The sequence below is a fragment of the Anabrus simplex genome, chromosome 5 (genome assembly GCF_040414725.1).
Source record: "Anabrus simplex isolate iqAnaSimp1 chromosome 5, ASM4041472v1, whole genome shotgun sequence".
NCBI lineage: Eukaryota > Metazoa > Arthropoda > Insecta > Orthoptera > Tettigoniidae > Anabrus > Anabrus simplex.
Window position 1 is genome coordinate 148,479,039 of NC_090269.1, and position 19,940 is coordinate 148,498,978.

The following is a 19,940-nucleotide window of genomic DNA, read 5'->3' on the forward strand; positions in this document are numbered from 1 at the left end:
ATTTCAACTAGGAGAGCCAACCCCAAAAGAAATGGGATAAAAATACAAAGACTTCAAGAGCGAAATAATTTTGTACGGTGTCTACATATCATTTTGTAGTCAAGTTAAACAAAAAAAAAAAAAAAAAAAAAAAAAAAAAAAAAGATTAACTTTACTGTAGGATGGCTTCATATGCAAAAATTCAAATTTGGTTGACATGTGCATTTTTAAAAATTGATGCCCGTCATGTTTCTCTGCAAAAGACTGGCAATAAAGGGGTTGGATGGATTGAGAACTGAAATTTGGTACAGGTATGGCTAACAAAGCACGAGGATACTGATATGAAATTCCCATCCACAAAAATTCAAATGCCACTTGTGAAAAAAACATGTAATGAAAACCAACAGTTACTACTTTTATTACCTCACCTACCAGTTAAATAGCTATGATTGATTAATTACACAAAACAAACCAAGGCCTCCTCCCCAGCTAAATCACGTGACCCCATCCACCCCTCTTTTTCATGCCAAAGTTCTTATGAATGAAGTTTGTTAATTAGTTGTTAACACGTTCCGTGCAGTTCGGGTCACCATGTGCCCCGAAACATGTTACTCTTATGCGTCGGTGCGAACTTCCAAGAATTGCGAAGTAAGTAACTACGTCCTAGTTATGAATTTCCGTTAACTAATGGCAACATAGTGTTCCAATTGAAGTAAAGGATCTAGGCATAATGCTAGTTTTGATCGGCCCATCGGTGACCCAATTATTTCCGGGGTCATTTCTGTTTCACGCATTTGTTGAATCGGAACACTGTCGCCGGTAAATATGCTGGAATGTCTCCTCAACAATAATGCACACAACAAGTGCACATGCATTGTTTAGGATTTCATACTAGGGAGTAAACAAAGTCAAATTCGTCAGGTCACCGGTGACCCGAACCGATAATAACTAAAGGCAGCATCGGGTCACCGGTGGGCCGATACGACGTAACATTAAGTAATCGTAATAAGTAAGGGAACGTGTTAATTAATTGTTAGTTTGTCCTATTTAAACCACCTTTCTCTTAACTAATCGGTGACGTATGATTAGATTCAGTTTTATGTATTTGTTCATAATCATTCAACATCCAGGCGTTTTACATGTCTTCATAATTTTTTTTCTTCCTTTTCTTTACTTTTTTGTAGTTCGAATCATGGCCAATGCATGTGAAATTTTAGAAATAAAGAATGTAAGCTATCAGTGAAAGACTGACTTTGTAAGTGATACTTTGAAAGATAGGATTCCAAGCACTTTCTACTAACAACAGAGCCAAGGTTATGGGTCACTGAAATGTTCTTGAACACCTCTAAGTCCAAAGTAACAATACATTTTGTGAACTATACTATACTACATAACAACTACTCTGAACACATCATGAGGATAATCCTAGATGGATGGCAGCATCAGAGTGGAAGGAAAAACCATCAACAATCTAAGGTACGCTGATGGCACTCATCAAAACACCACACTCTTATTTCATAAGTTTTATCTATTACTGGCCATAATTCCCGGTGCTGGCTGGATAGTTTGTTTAAAGGTTTACCTTTTAAGATTTTTATTGCCAGCTAGTTATGTGAGAAATGTATTCTTACAGAATTCCTTTAGGAGATGTTGACTGATATTTTATGGTCTATTATTTAGTTTTAGATTATTTAATTTTCTAGTAAAACTTTGTCCTTGTGGAAGCTCGATTTAACTGGGAAGTATCTGATCCTTTCAAAAAAATATTAAATGATAACTATGTGTAGGCCCATTTACCTGCCATGCTATTGATATGATTTACACGATTTCAACTGTCACTGCGACTGTCACCAATCAGCCTTGTGACCCCAAAAGCAGTGAATTTAACACTAATCCCGGTCATTTTAGACTACTGACTTTTAAGCCCCTCTCAGCACCCCCGCCTCAATGGAGGCTGAACGTAGACTTAAACGGTGTCCAGAGTGTCACAATTTGTCTCAGCAGCACATAAACAATGCATTTGACATTAATATCGTTATTTTCCATTATTTTCCCACGTCATCCCCTCCCATTCCCCACCCCGTGCATTGGTTGGGATGTTTCATCTCCATAGTATTCTTTTTCCAGGTGGTAAGTCATATGTGTTTCACACGTCCTTAAACTCGGCCACTTTGGACCTTTTCCTTTCTTCATCCGTTCTCATCCCCCTGCCGATTAGGACTGTACTTTGTCTTAAACGGCATCCAGAGTGTCACAGATCATCTCAGCAACCCCAAAAACTATGGATTTGACACAAATATTGGTAATTTTTTGTTGTTTTCACATTTCACCCCTACCCTAGGGGGCTAGGGGTCTCTTACCCCCAACATATTATTTTCCAGATAGTAAGTCATACTTGTATCAGTTTTGGTTGAGAGCTATGAACATTTTTTCACCTTTTCTCACCCCCTACACACAAGGAGGCTAAACGTGGACTTCTAAAATATCTGGACTGTCACAATTCATCTCAGCGACCCCAAAAAGAATGGATTCGATACTATTTTCGATTATTTTTCCATCTCACACACTCCCACCCTCACCCCTAGGGGTGCTAGGGTTGTCATACCTCCATGCAGTTTGTCTTCTGACAGAAAGTCACAAGTGTACAAAGTTTGGTTGAAATCACTCCAGTAGTTCTGAAAACTATGGATTCGACACTATTATTGGTCGTTTTTATTTCACTCCTTCCCCTAGAGTTTCTAGGAGCATCTTGCCCCCATGGCATTTTTCACAGATAGTAAGTGATGTCTGCACCAAATTTAGTTGACAGCTATGCTGAAAAATTACGCACATAAATCCATGATCTCGGTCATTTCCCTCCCCCCCCCCCCCCACCTTCTGACCCCTATGCCAAAGGGGACTGGTTTTTATTTCACTCCTTCCCCTAGAGTTTCTAGGAGCATCTTGCCCCCATGGCATTTTTCACAGATAGTAAGTGATGTCTGCACCAAATTTAGTTGACAGCTATGCTGAAAAATTACGCACATAAATCCATGATCTCTGTCATTCCCCCCCCCCCCTTTCTGACCCCTATGCCAAAGGGGACTGTTTTGGGCCAAAACAATATTCTGGAGTGTCACTGTTCATCTCAGTGACTCCCAAAACTTCGGATTCGACACTATTTCAGATTATTTTTATATCTCAATCCTCTGCACAAAGGGGTGACCCATAAAACTTCAGAACTTACGAAAAAGTTGGAGTGTTACTATTCATCTCAGTGACCCCAAAAAACTATGGATTCAACGCTACTTTCCATTATTTTTGTGTCCGCCTCCCCACTCAGCCCCCACTCTCAAGGGATAAAAAATTCGGAGTGTCACTATTTTTGTCTTAAAAATTGGTGTTATTTGTAGTTCTTAGTATTTTAAGTTAATCATTGTCATTGTAATAACAAATAATAAGTGTGTGGTTGAGTGTAAGTAAGGGCCAAGAGCCCTAACTTCGCCACAGAAAATAAAGGTTTTTATTTACCTATCTATTCATGTTAGCGACCCCGAAAACTGTAAATTCAATAATATTTTCAATTATTTTTATATTTCACTCCCCCTCGCCACCCACTCCAAAGGGGCCTGGACTTTGACTTTAAAACCCTGAGTGTCACTATTCAACTCAGTGACCATGAAAACGATGGATTCAACACTATTTTCAATTATTTTTACCTCTCACCCCCCTCACCCTTAAGAGATAAAATATTTGGAATGTCACAATTAATCTCCGCGACCCCAAAAACTACGGATCTGACACTATTTTAGATTATATTTATATCACACTCCCACAAAGGGGCTGAACTTGGACTTTTAAAAAACTCTGGAGTGTCACTATGCATCTCATCGACCACGAAAAGTATGGATTTGACACTATTTTCGATTATTTTTATATCACCCCCCTCGCTCCTTATTGTGCTTGGCATGTCTTACCGCAACGCAGTTTGTTTCATGATACTAAGTTAGAAGTGTACCAAGTTTGGTTGAAAATGCTCCAGTGGTTTAGGAGGAGATGTGGCACAAACCATCATATACTCGTATATATAGATTATTTAGGTATACACTTGCCTTTGCTCGTTGGGAATCCCCAGTTGCTTTTCATTAGGAGTGGGTGATAACTCGTGTCATTCCACTATTCTACATCTATTATACAGCTACATTCTCCAAAGTGGGCAGACCTATCAAAGTTGGTCCTATGACATAAAAGTATATCTTGATCACAGCATGTTGGATTGCTATTTCCAAATAACAGGCACGGTCATGAACCTCCTAGCAAGAAAGGTACTTCATAAAACATGGCGGCGTGTTCCCATCCTCCTATGTACAGCATTTCTTACCGGACTATCATGATATAGCATTACATATACATTAACATCATTAAAAAAATACCCATCGGATTTAATTCAAACTACTCTCTAAACTCTCCCAGGAGTAATAAGAACAAATTGTGAAATCTTCAGGGAAATCGATCCAGTAGTTTTTGAGTTCATTTGAGACATACCAACATTCATTTTTATATATATAGATATTTCATGTCTTGCCTTAACTTTATAATTTTGACTGATTATGGTCTCTAGCAAAACCGAAACTAGTTTCAAATATATGTAACTTTTTTTTAGGTAACAATATAAAAGTATTGAACAGGTGGAAACCTTTTAGCTCTTGTTTTACATTATATGACAAGAACACGCAGGGAGTATAGCCTCAACAACAACAACAACAAGAGTCATGATTGAAAGTCATGACTGTGGATAGGGAGAACAATGTGCCTCACGAATAGAGTAGCTAGGCTTGAATTAGTGGGGATATTCATCTCCCTGGGAACTCTAATCTCAAACAATGAAGGCTTCTCAGTACACCAAACAAATTCTTACAAAGGAAGGTGCCATGGGGGAGATCTCAAAGACAAGCACCTACGAGATAAGGACTCTTGTTGTATAGTTCACAGCTGGGTAAAGACTCGTCGGCACAGCGAAAACCTTTCCACTACTCCTCATGTAACCACATGCTATCAAGGGTAAAAAAGGGAAAGACAGAGATCAGTGAATGATAAACTTAATTTCCAAATTTCATGGTTAATCCAAACACACAATTTCAGACAGTAGATATACTTTTTGCTAGTGTTTGTAGATCACACTGTCGCTGATAAGTTTTGTGTAAGAATGGAATAGCATAGGACTAGGAACCGGCTGTTGCCTTGGTATGAAAATGGGAAGCCCCAGAAAAATCATTTTCAAGGCTGCTGACAGTGGACCATTTCCTGCACTGCTACATGACCCACACTGTGAAATTCAAAACGTCTGACTCCAGACTTGTGAACTGAACTCTGGTGCTAGTACCTTATGTGCTACGAATACCCAGAGCCTGCTCCAGCTCTGCCCGCTTCTGCTGCACCTTGGTGTAGAAGTACCGACATACAGCCTCCTGGGCCCAAGGCTGGTAGAAGAATTCAGCACGTCTCTCTTCCTCTGGGTTACCCACAACGTCTGTCATTGTCTGAAAGGAGGAAATAACAGTCAAATCACTACTGAACACAAGATAAAACCAGGCAACTGAGTGAAAACTTAACTCTCACCTTGAGATCTCTTGTCTGCGAGATGATCCATTTATTGATAAACTGCTGTGGATCCTTAGCGAAGCTTAAGAAAAACTCTCTATTGGTTTTGAGTTGGTTGATCGTTTCTACAGTTTCATGGATCTTGTTGTCCAGACTCTGAAAGGAAAATTAACAAAATTAATGCAGGATTTTGCCAACAAATATTCCTTACTTCAGTGACATAAGAAGACACAAAGCTGGCCAACCTCAGTCAACAGCACAAGAAAGCTCTGTATGCCTTGAAGGATGCCGAGTCTTGTGCAGCTAGACCACGTCAAGAGTGAAGATGAGCACATGGGAGTGCTAGTTAGGACAACATTGCGCCTCAACTCTGATGAACAGCACAACACTCAAAAAGTCTGACTCCACGCTTGTGAACAGATCTCTGATATTAGTACCTTATCTGCTACGAATACCCAGAGCAGGCATCAATTTTTGTAAAAGAGATCAAGTCCTTAATAGTTAGAAATAACTATACACAAGAGCGGATCCCATGCATAAGAGGGATGAGTGGTAATTTGGCAATACAACGCCCAAAGTTCCATTGTGTATTCCATTCACCTTGCATCTGTGTAAATATGTGAAAGAAAAACTATAATGAATGTCGTTCATTCCCATGCTTCTGTCATTGACCTGCTCGTCTCTGTGCATTTTCCCTCCTGCTAGACTATAAAAATAATGTTGAGCACTCAACACAAAGGCTAGCTGGACCTATAGCAGCTCCACAGCCATGGCATCACTTTGGAGGTGTACAAGGGAGATGAGCGAGGTAGTTTCCAAGCCAGACAGAATGAACAATAAAGGAATGCTGGCAACCAAGAATGAGTTAGCTGGAAAATTGATCATGTCCAATAATGGACCGATTATATAGGAATTATGAATTTACTCATTTAGGACAAATATTTCAGGTTCAGGATGCCTAGCGGGCGACAAATTTTGTGAAAGATGTCAAGTCTCTGCGTGAGGCTCCAAGTAGCCTAGTCTCCACTATATGCACTAGCCATGTCTTGGTACGTGTGCTACTTACCAACTGATGAGCCCTAACTGGCACACTGAGGCGAAACGCTGGCAACCAAGAATGCTGGAAAATGTTCTGTATAATTTCCAATAACAGACTGATTAGACTGGAATTACGATAATTGAGAAATCATCAAACGTGGATAGCAACCATGGTCATGAGAACAGACTTTGTGTGGCCCCCAGTAAGGTAGGAAGCAAGGCAACAATCCCTAACCCCATACAGGGATGTTATAATGTGCTATTTGTCTTTAACCCTTATACTGCAACATTCAACTTCAGCTGAATGTGATATTTTTCCTTTCACTGTGATATTCAACTCAGATCCACTTCCGAGGAAATACTTCATAGTTCGCCATTTACTATACTTTACTACCTGTGCACTTCATCTACTGTAATATAATAAATATTTACTCGCCTGTAACACGTTAAGATTTTACATGATATAGGCTAGATTGGCATTGTTCAAAAGCAGAAAAAGGAACATCTAACTTCTTTAAATCAACACGCAAAATAGTCATTTATTTATGCAAAAAATTATATTAGTACATTTAAAGAAGTTTGTATCAGCCCACTCCTGCATTAGCACGGCTGATTGGTCACATAACTAACCGCAGCACAACAGCCACACAGTGCTTCATGAAGATCAAGGGTGTACAGCATTGAAATTTAAAAAATTTTTATTCACATAAATAACAGTTATAGATCCACCTAATCAATACATCAGAATTGAGATAATTAAAAGTACCTCGCAAATGAATTCAAAGTTCTTATCATCTTAGTACTGGTACTAGTTTCGATCAAGAATCTGATCTTCAGCTAAACGGATCAAATAACAGGACAAAACACATCTAAGAAATGAGTACGTAAAACTGTCTAAAACATGAAGGTGAATTATGTAGTTAAAACAAGTCAAAAGGGGACTATGAGAATCTAATCAGAAAAAGAACACAATGAACAAGAAAAGGCATACAAAATTACAATCAGTGGAGCTGAATGATTGTAAAAGGTTGAGTATAGAGTCCATAATGATTCTGGCAATATGTTAGCTTGAGATCCTGGTGCAGACATGCCAACTTTCATAAGTAAAAAAATCAGAATATATCTGGCATCGAATCGCAATGTATTATGACATATCACTGATGGCAAAACATGTACTAATTCATTACAATTCAATACATCAACAACTCTATTTGGGCTACATATATATATATATATTTCATTATGTATCTGTGAATACTAAATACCGGACATACCTGAACTTTAGGAACATGTGACTTCTCATTCTTCAACATTCTGAATACATTATGACTAATTGATGTTCACAATTAAATTGAAATAACAAATAACGTAGTGCAAGCTATTCAATACAAGTAAGTAAGAAATGTGGTGTTACATTCCTATTTAATTATAAGTAGAAGCGGTACCAGTTTCGACCCCAATCTGGGTCATCATCAGCCAAATAAAATGCGAAAACAATGCATAGGTAAATAAGAAATTAAAGAATGAGTCTTCAACAAAAACAGTTGAAGAAGCAATATAAGGTAATGGGGATAGGCACTGCACGATTTTAAATCGTAAAATTTAGAAGAAGTAGAATGTCAGTCACTTAAGGCACAATCTTCTGAATAGTAGCAAAACACACGCAAAGTTCGGCACTGTCTCAAAACGTTTATGAGAAGCGGAGAAAAGTTAAGTGAGTCAGCCTGCATATACTATCAGGCGCAAAGTCACAGCACAATTTAGTAGATATGTAGTCCCAGAACTGTGCAGAAGTCGAAGACGAGTCGCTTGATTGAAGCAAATTGCTAGCTCCTGAAGATCAGCGCAACATATTCAATGTCCGGCACTGTGCTTTCAAATGTCGACGGAACTCGGTGAATAGCTTAGTGATCCAGTCTGTAATTGTTTCGGTTGCGAAAATGTATATATCTATATATATAAAATACAATTTAATATAAATGAAGTATGTAATTAGGATCTTGTAGATTCTTTAGAACAGTTGACATAAAAAACAATTGTGAAGAGAAAAATGGTAAAAAGCGCAATACCGGAAACAAATGAAAAACGTATATGCACAGTGCACTACTTCTTGAACATAAGAATTTAGGTCGTAATTGAGGTAGTCCAAGGCAGCGCAAGGCTTGAGTTTAAATTTGAATATAAAGACCCAAAATGCAGGTGGCACTATAATATACTAGTATACATTTCAATTTGGAAAGTAGGGGTTTTTTTGTTATTTTTTTCGAGAGGAGAGGTGAAAAGAAAAGATACGATAAGTTAATTAAGGAAGAGGATTAGTAGATGAGAAATTAAAAGGATTGGAAATTAAAAGAGGATGGGAAAGGATAAGATAGGGAAATAAAGGAGGGGTAGTTTAGGGTGGGTTATAGGAGGTAGAAATCGTGGGTAGGAACTTTGTAAGGCATGAAAAATTGAATTTGGGTTTAGAAATTTAGAATTTTTGAGAAGAAGAATCAGGAAGTCAAATAGGATATTGGGTTTTTCAGAAATGTCGTTTAAATTGAAATTAGGGGTGAAGTATTGGTCAAGGTGAATAAAACAATTTTCAGTAGTGTTTAGAAGGGGAACTTTGTTAATGATTTTGAGTAGTTTTATGTCTTTTTCAATATTGGTGAAATTACGCTTGGAGTCTTGTATGCGTTGTCCTATAGCAGAGAATCTGTTGTATTTAATGGCGTTGATATGTTCGGAGTATCTGATGTTGAAGTTGCGGCCAGTTTGTCCGATGTACGAGGAGCTGCAGTTGTTGCATTTGAATCTGTATACTCCAGATTTAGAAAAAAACATTAGAATTATTTAGTGATTTAGAGTTGTGTAATATCAACATTTCTGTTATTGGTTCTAAAAGAAATTTTCATGTTGTGTTTTCTAAGAATGTTAGTTATTTTATAAGCATCTTGAGTGAAAGTAAAAGTGGAAAATGCAGTGGGTTTGGTTGTCTTTTGATAATGTAGTTTCAGGACGGTGTTTGAATTTGTTGATTATACGGTTTATGAAAGAGTTGTTAAAGCCATTAAATTTAGCAATAGTACGGATGGTGTTCAATTCATTATTTAAATCTTTTTTAGACATAGGAGTGTTGAAGGCATGAAAAATAAGGCTGTTATAAGTAGCACGTTTATGTGCTTGAAGGTGTGAAGAGTCCTGCCATACTGTGGTTTCTGTTTGGGTTGGCTTTCTGAAAATTTTGTAACTTAAAGAAGAAGGATGTCTAGTTATAGTTAAGACTAGAAAATTAAGAGTTTTGTTGTGTTCTGATTCAAGGGTGAATTTAATGTTAAGAGTCAATGTTGTTAAGAAGAAGAAGTGTAGAGGCTGCATTGGTTGATTCTTCATGCAAGAGTACTAATGTGTCATCAACATATCTGGCCCAAAAGAGGATATTAGAGAAATTATTAGTATTATTATTACTTTTATTATTATTAATTTTTGTGTTTTCTAAGAAATCAAGGTATATTTCGGCTAGAATACCTGAAGCTGGTGAGCCCATAGCTAAACCATCTTGTTGGTAAATGGTGTTATCAAAGGTGAAATAATTATTGTTGAGAACCAATTTCAAGATTGAATTTCAAGTTTACTCAGATTACTGAATTTGTTTAAGTTGTTTATTATGGGGAATAATTTGGAAATTGGAATACTAGGATACATGTTTACGATGTCAAAAGAATGGGGAGAAAAATTTGGTTGGTTGTCAAAGTTCTTTAATTTGCCGATTAATTCAGAAGTGTTTTTGATAGATTTGTTGGATAAAAATTGATAATTTTTTAGTAAAAATGTTTGGATGAATTTAGAAGTATTATATAAGGGACTGGGTCTTTAATTGATTATTGGGCAGATGGGAATGTTAGTTTTATGAATTTTTGGAAGTGCTTTGGCAGTGGGTAGGCCTGGGTTCATATTTATTAATTTAGTTTTTTCTTGGTCTTTGAGGAGAAAGGAAGTGTTTTTCTAAGTTTTGTTTGAGAGCAGGCGTTGGATTTTAGTGGTTGGGTCTTTTTTTTACTATAGAAAAAGAAGAGTTGTTGATGAAATCTTTAGTTTTTGCTGTGTAGGCAGTTTTTTCCATTATGACAGTGGTGTTGCCTTTATCAGATTTGGTAATGTTGAGATTATTGTCATTGATTTTCTTTTTAAGATCTAAAATGCGTTTATTGTCATTAATTAAATTATTAATATCATTAATATTATTATTATGATGTAGGGAAGCGTTTTTGTGAAGATTTTTTCAAGTTTTCTTTTTACTTCATATCTGATTTCATCTTGTTCTTCTGTCGGCATTTTATCGATGGCTATTTCAGATTCAATTATTAAATTGGTGGCTATATTGAGAGTATTGAGGTTGGGCCAATTGTGTTTGAGGCCTTTAGAAAGAATTAAGTTTTCATCATCCCTCAGAGTTGTTTTAGATAAATTGAGAATGGGAGGATGGAATTGTTCTTTAGAATGTTGAGTTTTTTCTCAAGGGTTTGTTGCTTAATTGACAATTCATGAAATAATTTATTATCAATTTGAGTAAGGAAGAGGTTCCATTGTGCATTACCGGGCGAGTTGGCCGTGCGCGTAGAGGCGCGCGGCTGTGAGCTTGCATCCGGGAGATAGTAGGTTCGAATCCCACTATCGGCAGCCCTGAAAATGGTTTTCCGTGGTTTCCCATTTTCACACCAGGCAAATGCTGGGGCTGTACCATAATTAAGGCCACGGCCGCTTCCTTCCAACTCCTAGGCCTTTCCTATCCCATCGTCGCCATAAGACCTATCTGTGTCGGTGCAACGTAAAGCCCCTAGCCATTGTGCATTTGGGAGAAGATTAGCAATTTCTAGGTGTGTTTCATATACAGTAATCTCTGTTATTTAAAAATGACTTTTTTCTTGTATAAGAAATGGATTTCATTTTTCAACCAAATTTTGTTGGTTATTCTTTGGGTTTTTAATGTGTGAGGAGAAGAATGGGTTTTTCTGACACAACTTTGAAGAAATTTAAGAATGTAACACCACATTTCTTATTTACTTGTATTGAATAGGTTGAACTACATTATTTGTTATTTCAATTTAATTGTGATACAGTTCAATACAGAACATCATGAAATGTTTATCTTTAAATGCACAAGCTAACCAAGTTAAACATAAAGCCTTCTCTTACATGGACCTAAAGATCAAGATTGCTAAATTAGGAAAAGATATCAACTTCTTAAAACAATGCATTTCCTATAACCTTACTCCTTACGCGTGATATTTTAAGGAAGGGAATGGCGAAAAACGAAGAAAGAAAACAATGAGTACTCACCTTGCGCGCAATGTGAACGACCTGACCGGCAAAGTGCAACTGAGGGAATGAGAATAGCATGGAATAGGAGGGGAAGAAAGTTTGTGAGGGGAGGAGCAATCCAGTGGAGCGGGTGACGTGCGAATTCCAATTTTTTTCTTCATTAGGTTCTATTGGTTCCAACTTGGATTGGGAATTTTCCTCACACCACAGCAAGAATCCATTATATTATAAGAATGTCTTATGGTTTTATCTACATTTAATTTCTGTATCAGAAATATTGGACCTCAAGCAAGACAGACACCCTCTGCGCCAATGTTCAACTTTCAATTCTCTACCTGAAGATGCACTTGAAATTTAGAACTCAATAGAAGTATCTGGACTTCGCATTCAACTGGCATATTACACTTTTAAAGTACTATTTTAGAGTATTCACTAATAAGGGCATATTTTAATAATTTTTGTAACAATTGTGTGATACTATTCTTACAGTTTAATTGTAATTGACGTAAATCCTGAAAATTTTATTTGTCAGTGATCAGTACATATTTTATATATAACATTTCATCACTCCATCATTTTATATGTACATTATTGCATCACATACACAGTTCATTCTTTTAAATTTTATTTCCACAACGTAATTTTGTCTTAGGACTTCGGCAAATCCATAAGTGTATCTTAGGCTGATGATGACCCACATAGGGTCAAAACTAGTACCTTGATAACATATTGTAATGTATTTATAGACATTGCAATTACTGAATAGTATTGAGTAGGTGGAATAAACTTTGTAAATTACATGTTCTCAAGGATATCCATTAAAACTTCAGACAAAAAGGCAAAAAGATTTATATAAATTTGATGAAAGGAACATGAACAGTCATCCTTCACGTGACAAAGCATGGCTCTTAGTGTTATCAGCAGTTTCATTTACTTTTAGGTGAAAGACATCTGCACTTAGACTACTTAGGAATTTTGTAAGTCTTCAAAGTTCCCATCTGAGAATCCTTACTCACAAATTCGCTCCTGAATAAAGTAACCAAAGGGTCCGACTGCAGCAAAATCCTATGTAAACACCTTCTTAGTGATATCCAGGGCCCAGATTCTGATGACATGTCATATTTTAAATGGTTCACCACAGACATTGCTAACTTATATACAAATCCTGTTCATGGCCCCCATATTATATAAATTATATACTGTAAAGTCATTTTTCGTCATTATTTTAGGTCATTTTCTCACTTTTTGTGTCATTATAATTTTTTCACATTCTTTATGGTTTAAGACGCATTTTTTGCATGTGGTACTGGATATTCAAGGAACTGAAAGTGAGGATGAATACAAAGACATGAGAATCTTCACAAATTTGCTCAACCCTTATTTCTCTTGGAATATCCACATTCCAGCAGACACACCTGCGCTTGCACCTAATCCAGAAGCGATGTTGAAATCAAGGGGGTAGGAAGACAGACAACAGTAGGCCCAGTAATGCCAGTCTGTTTAAGTACCTCAATGCAACCATACGTGTACTAAGTGGATTTGTGTTATCGGCCACGATTGTTTTTCGAGGGTATTTAAAATGCCGGCTATATAAAGTTGTTCATTTCAAACAAGTAATTTTGGAATTCGGCGAGGATATTTTTACCACCGATGGTGAAATTCTTTTCTGCAAAATATGTGAAGTGAAAGTGGCAGGAGATAAGAGATTTACTGTTCAGCAACATATCGGTCGAGAGAAGCACATGCATGGAGTCCAAAATAGTAGCAAACGAAAAGTTTCTCAACTGTTACTCTCACAGTCATCCTCCGATGACGGTACCTCCTCTGTATTTTGTAAAGACTAATGTGAAGCTTTGGTTTCTTCAAACATTCCGCTCTGAGAGATTTCTCTGAAAGGTATACGGGCTGTTTAATTCTGGACGAGTCTACTCTGAGAAAGAACTATGTATCCCAATGCTATGCCGATACAATAAGGACTATCAGAGAAGAAGTGTGCGGAAACAAAATATTACCTTCAATCGATGAAACCAGTGATGTAGAGAGCCGTTACATTGCCAATGTTATCGTGGGTACGTTAGAAGTAGATAGGCCTGGAAAAATATTTCTGTTCATGACCGAAGTTTTGCAATCTGTGAACCATTCTACAATATGTCGCCTCTTCGATAAACCGATGGGGCTACTATGGCCCGAGGGTGGATGATGTTCTGCTCTTTGTGATGCAGCGCCTTACATAGTTAAAGCTGTCAATGCAATCAAAGCATTTTACTGAAAAATGGTACATGTAACCACAATGGCTCAAGCTTTTCACAGAGTGGCCGAACAAGTCAGATCAATTTCCCCGAAGTCGACAAGCTTGTGTCCCTAACTAAGAAGGTATTTACTAGGGCTCCATCACGCAGGGAATTTTTCAGATTCCAAGCACCCAACATTCCATTACCACCACAACCTTGCATCACACAATGGGGTATGTGGATCAACGCCTGTATTTACTACTGTGACCATTTTCAGACAGTGAAGCATGTAAAAGATTCTTTCGATGTACAAGATGTCAAGGTCATTCAGATGGCTCAAGAATTGTTTTCGGATACACAATTGGAGGGAAACCTAGCGTGCATCAAAGCAAATTTCAGTTCCTTGCCGTCAATTATTACATGTCTTCAGCAGAGGGGCGTGGCTCTGGAAAAATTATCAGTTTAGTCAGAACAGCCACAGATGAATTAAAATGCATTTGTGACAATTCTGGTATGGCAGTGTCAGACAAACTGTAACGTGTTCTTGACAAGAACTCTGGTTTTAATGTTTTGTGCTCCATCTCCCGGATTTTGGCGGGTGAAGATTTCAGCATTATTGATTGGCATTGAAGAAGAACTTGCACCCTGTGATTTAGTACACTTCAAGTATGCTCCAATAGCATCCATAGATGGTGAAAGTAGCTTTTCAAAGTACAAAAACGTTATGGTCAGAATCTACGAATGGTCAGTCATCTACTGGTTTCGCGGAGTGAGGTAAGCCTGTAATTCGATAAAGAATTTGAGTATCTAACAGCAAAATTCTCTCTTTTTTGTTCTTCAGATGTTGCAGCCTTAAAGTTACACATACCATGAAGTGTTATTTTCCTTGAAGAAAAGAACACAGAACTTGGGAGTAAGACTGAAATAATAACCAGTATTTGTGTGCAAATAATTCGTATCTGTGAAATAGTAAATAAATTATATGAGGTGACTATTAAAATCATTTCAACATACGACTTAGTCTGTTTGCATTTTTGCAAATTATGTCAGTTTCATTCAAATTTTGAGATCAATTTTTTTACATTTTAGGGTCATTTTATGGGATATTTGCAATCAGGTCATTCTTTAAACAGTTTTAGGTCATCAAAATCCATGCCCTGGTGATAACCATCAAGTAGGCAAATGCTTCAGAATTTTCCTGATCTCTGTGTTGAGTAAAGTCTAAAATTCTCTGAACTTTTCTTTCCTCTTTGCACACCTTTCCAGATAATAAAATATATCAATTATACTGTACTTTCATCTACATTTACAGGCAAGCACACCGCACCCTTCTCTGCAGCAAGATTAATTAGATGACAAGAGCAGCCTATGGTGACCATGTTTCTATTTTCCTGCTTCAAACATCCTGCCACACTATTCTTTAATTCTACCATTAATTACTGGAGCATTATCAGCACCAAGAACTAGGCAGTTTTTTAATGGAATTCGGAATTCCTGAAAAGTTGAGAGCAAAAGATTGGCAATGTAAGCTCCAGTAGCATCCCCTTCTAAATTAGGCACAGAGAGTAGACAACTCTGAATTGCACTGAGTTCAGGCCTAAAAAATGTTACAACAATAAGATATATTTTCAAGTCTCTTTTATTGCTACCATCACTAGCAACAAAAAATGCATTCGCCAGCAAATTTGATACAATTTTCGGCCTTTCTTCCATGCACATTTCTGTAATGATAGCCACTGTTTTCATTCTAGCACACCCATATCGTTTAGCGATTTCTGAATCAAGAAACATTTTGCGAAACAAAGGTCCTGCGTGCTCTGCACAGTTTACAGGCAGGATATGTTCTACGATAAAAAACATAAGTACAGCCTCAGCATTTGACACAGGATTTACATCTTGGTTTTTACATGAAAAGTTCAGTTCCTAGTTTCTTTCTACACACTGGACACTCTCCGTATGTTTTTTCGTTTGCATATGTTTGAGTATATCGCACTTCCCGCCATGCACAACTGAAAAATCAAACCTACATATAGTACAGAATGTGATCGTTGGCCTCTTCCTGGATTCAGTGAAATACGGAAACTCTTCCTAATAAGTGTTTTTAAACACTGCATCAAATTTTGTTTTTTTACATTTTGGCCAAAACAAATATTAAGACATACAACCAAGAAGCACTACTACATGACATAACACGAGCACTTATGCAGGCCCTGTCCTGGATAGACGTCTATGGCGTGGTACTTCTGAGATTAGGTTACTCGCTTGTGACTTCCACTTCTTATTATGAAACTATTTGAGTATTTGACTGTATTATAGACCAAAGAGGAGCACATGGTTGGCCACTGTGTCCTGTACTGCCTTCCGCTTGTAATTATTAGAACTATTATCGACCAGCCATACTCAGCCATATATTGACAGAATGAGGAAACACGCAAGATTTTAAAATAATACGAAAATTACTGAACATGCTCCGAAAATTGGGGAATTGGTCCCGGCAATCAGGAGATCGGGAAAAACGATGAGAAACTGGGAGTCTCCCACTTAAATCGGGATGTTTAAGGTTAAAATAAACTGGTATCAACATTTCAACTTAAAAATAACACACTGAGCATCTATGCTAGTACAGTGAAACTCTGTTAAGAAGTTTTTCAAGGGACTGCAAAAAAAAAAAACTTCTTAAGCAGGAAACTTCTTAAAAGGGACAACGCCCAAAAACTTATTCTGTACTTTGAAATACATGTGAAACACACAGCCAACAGATTTCCTTGTTTGTGAACAATACTGAAACAGGCCGATATATAAGAGCTGCTAACAGAAAGCCACAATATAAAAATTCGATTATCATGACAATATTTTTAGAGATAAAGTAAAATAATTGAACATACCGTATTATAAATATATTTGATAAAAGGAGAGAACATATTAAGTTATATAAAAACGTTGCAAGGTTTGCTTATTTTAGCAGGCAGAACCATTTCCTTCCACGCTTTCCTTTCCTCCGCACTTACACTCTCTGCTTTGCAACAAATTGTTTTGTAAACGATACCGGTTCGATTTTTAAAGCGGTCCAGCCACCCGTTCAACGTGGTAAAAGGTACCCTTAATTTGCAAGCGGCTTTCTCCTGCACAACAGTCCCACTGAAAGGAATGTTTAAACTTTGATGCTGTTTAAACCATATTAGCAGAGCTTGTTCTATTTCATCGTACTCTTCAGATTTAACTTCCTTACAATTTGCTGAAGTATTCCCTGCAGAAGCAGAGATCTCTTCTTTCTTCGCTATAATACTGTTCAAAGTAGGCGGCGGCATCCCCAGCTCCTTTGCCAAAGAAACACGGGAAAGTGTAGATGACACCATTTTCCTTATAATCTCCACTTTGTCTTTTAGTGCTTTGTTAGTGCTTTTCGCTTGATCTCTTTCCTCTGAGTTCCACTCATTTTCACTTAAAACGTTTGTACGTTGATATTACAAGTACAACTAACTTCACCGACTCCTGTTCATACTAATTACGATGCTACACTATGCTTGGCAATCCGTAGCTTAGGCTTACAAGACGCAAAGGCAAGACGTGTACTACAGTTTGTTAGCATGTGCTTTCTATCTTCCTCACACCCCTGACACCTGCTCCAAGGATAATGGCAGCAAATGGGAAATCTAGCAACTTATTCTTAGAGGTTCTTAGAACCTAGGCCTAAATCGCTCCTGCATTCCTACTGGTTGTCTCGGCAACGGGCGTAGTTTCTGGCTGTTTCACAAGTACCGCATGGCCAAGCCAGTATTGAGTTTATTTTCCCGTTTCAATCCTCTTCATGCTATAGGTAATGAAGAAAAGAAACACAGGTTTGAAGTTGCAGAAATGAGTGCATGGAAAAGTGTCTGGGGTATTACGAAGGAGTGATAAAGGCGCAGTACCAATGCTAGCACATCTAAACGTAAACAGTTTCTTTCCCCGAGAGAATTTTATTTCATGTCTCCTCATCCTTGTGCTACGTTCTAATAATGCTATGTAATAATTACGAGTGACACGATAATACAATGTTTAGCTTGTATAAAGGTAAAATTAAAAATAACTTTCAATTTTATGCCAACACATGGTATTGCAATGCCTCTGTGTGCCTCCCACCAACACCCAGTTGGCTATCAACATTCTTTCAACTTCGTAAACGATCGGGATCTTTCGGCCGGCTGTGGCGGCATGTGTATCAGCTGGCTTGGGGCAAGTCGGCTGTTTCCTGCGTAGAGTCGGGAAGTTGTTTTTATTCACCTCACTAATAATGGACACGGAAAATCTTATCAGTTTAGTTCAAAAACGTAATTTCCTCTACGGCAAGACCCATAAATATTATTGCAACAACAACGTAAGAGAGAATGCCTGGAAGGAAATAAGCAAGGGAATGAAAAATCAAACAGGTAGAATACTCAATTTTTTGGTAGATTAACAGTAATGTTGTGGACAAATACACTTTACGGTTTTTAATTAATGTTTAGGCCACCTCGATTAATGACTGCACCCTGTCGCGGCCCGCAAATTACTGCATTAGTTTTATCAAACCATCCATTGCGTGCTTTATGTTTCCCACGTAGAATCCCGTTCGATTCTATTCCGCTAGATGGAATGGTGGAGTGGAAATTTCGACTGATGGGTTCGATTCGATTCCACAAGGTGAGAGCAAGACAGTGAGCATCTGCTGTCCATGTTGTCATAGCGTGACGTCATATGGCCTTGGCAGGCCCGCACATGTTCCATGACACCAGACACACACCGCGAGCGCGCGAACGGTCTAACACAGGGTGCAACTTGCACGGAGACTGGAGGGTTCTAACCATGGGCTGCTTTGAGCGGACGTTTTCTATCTCGAGGGGCTCTAAAATCTGAACTGTTTAACCGGGAAATATATTTACAACAGAACACTTTAAACGGGAAAAATATACATATATCTTAATGCAACTGATCAAGGGACCAAGAATATCACACTTCTTCGGCGGGAAAACTTCTTATGCGGGAACTTCTTAACAGAGTTTCACTGTATTTCCAATAGAATCCTATAAGAGTACAAAACATGCCGAGGAACAATGGCATTGTTATTCGCGTAAGATCAATACGTTAAACATGTGGATACAAACATATAGCCTAGATAATAGATGTGAATACAAAAACAATCTTGCAATTAACTAATAACATATTGTAGCGGTATAATTTAAGGACTACGGGAAATCACCGCTACACCGGAAATTTGATTATGTACGAATTCATAAAAAAGGGGGAATGCAAACTATAGTTTAATCTTGCCCCTAAAGAAGGGAACTTTGCGGCAGCTAATTGTTGTACTGTTGGGATTCTTATTGGTGCAAATTGTAACATAACTGTGGGCAATTGCTTCGCCATTGGACTTTTATTTGAACGTTGTTGTCTACGAGGTTGTTACTGGGTAGTCCGCTGCTCGATAGTCAACTGTTCTGCATTGCGCGCCCTAGCGGCCATCATTCCAGGCGAACACTTCTGTTCCAGCGGTCGGCTAGTGCAGGCGTCATGTCGCTTGGCTTCCTGCCAGTCGCTATGACAGGCAAGAATAATTGGAAACCACCGTAAGGTGATTGTGAAGGAAGGCGTAGGCCTGTGTAATGACATTTATGTGGTGGTGGTGCAATTGTAACTTGTAAGTAAGTGTGAAATGCAACCTTTTTTTGTGACGACGAGTGCCTGCAGCTGAGTATACTTTTTTCCTTGGGAATGTTTTGCACCAAACTCAAACTGTATAAGTGAGTATTTAAGAGTCCTCGTCAACACTCTGGTAAGTGATAGTCT

At 37.9% G+C, this 19,940-nt stretch overlaps 1 protein-coding gene across 1 annotated transcript in view; it reads right to left on the bottom strand.

Moving 5' to 3' along the window:
- The window catches only part of LOC136873863 (brahma-associated protein of 60 kDa), a 196,309-nt gene that overhangs the window by 8,979 nt on the left and 167,390 nt on the right, over positions 1–19,940 (bottom strand). The window contains exons 8-9 of the mRNA XM_067147156.2: positions 5,578–5,715; positions 5,342–5,498 (exon numbers count right to left, since the gene is read on the bottom strand). Of these exons, the coding sequence (XP_067003257.1) occupies positions 5,343–5,498; positions 5,578–5,715 (294 nt within the window). The 3' untranslated portion in view covers position 5,342. The remainder of the gene's footprint in view (positions 1–5,341; positions 5,499–5,577; positions 5,716–19,940) is intronic.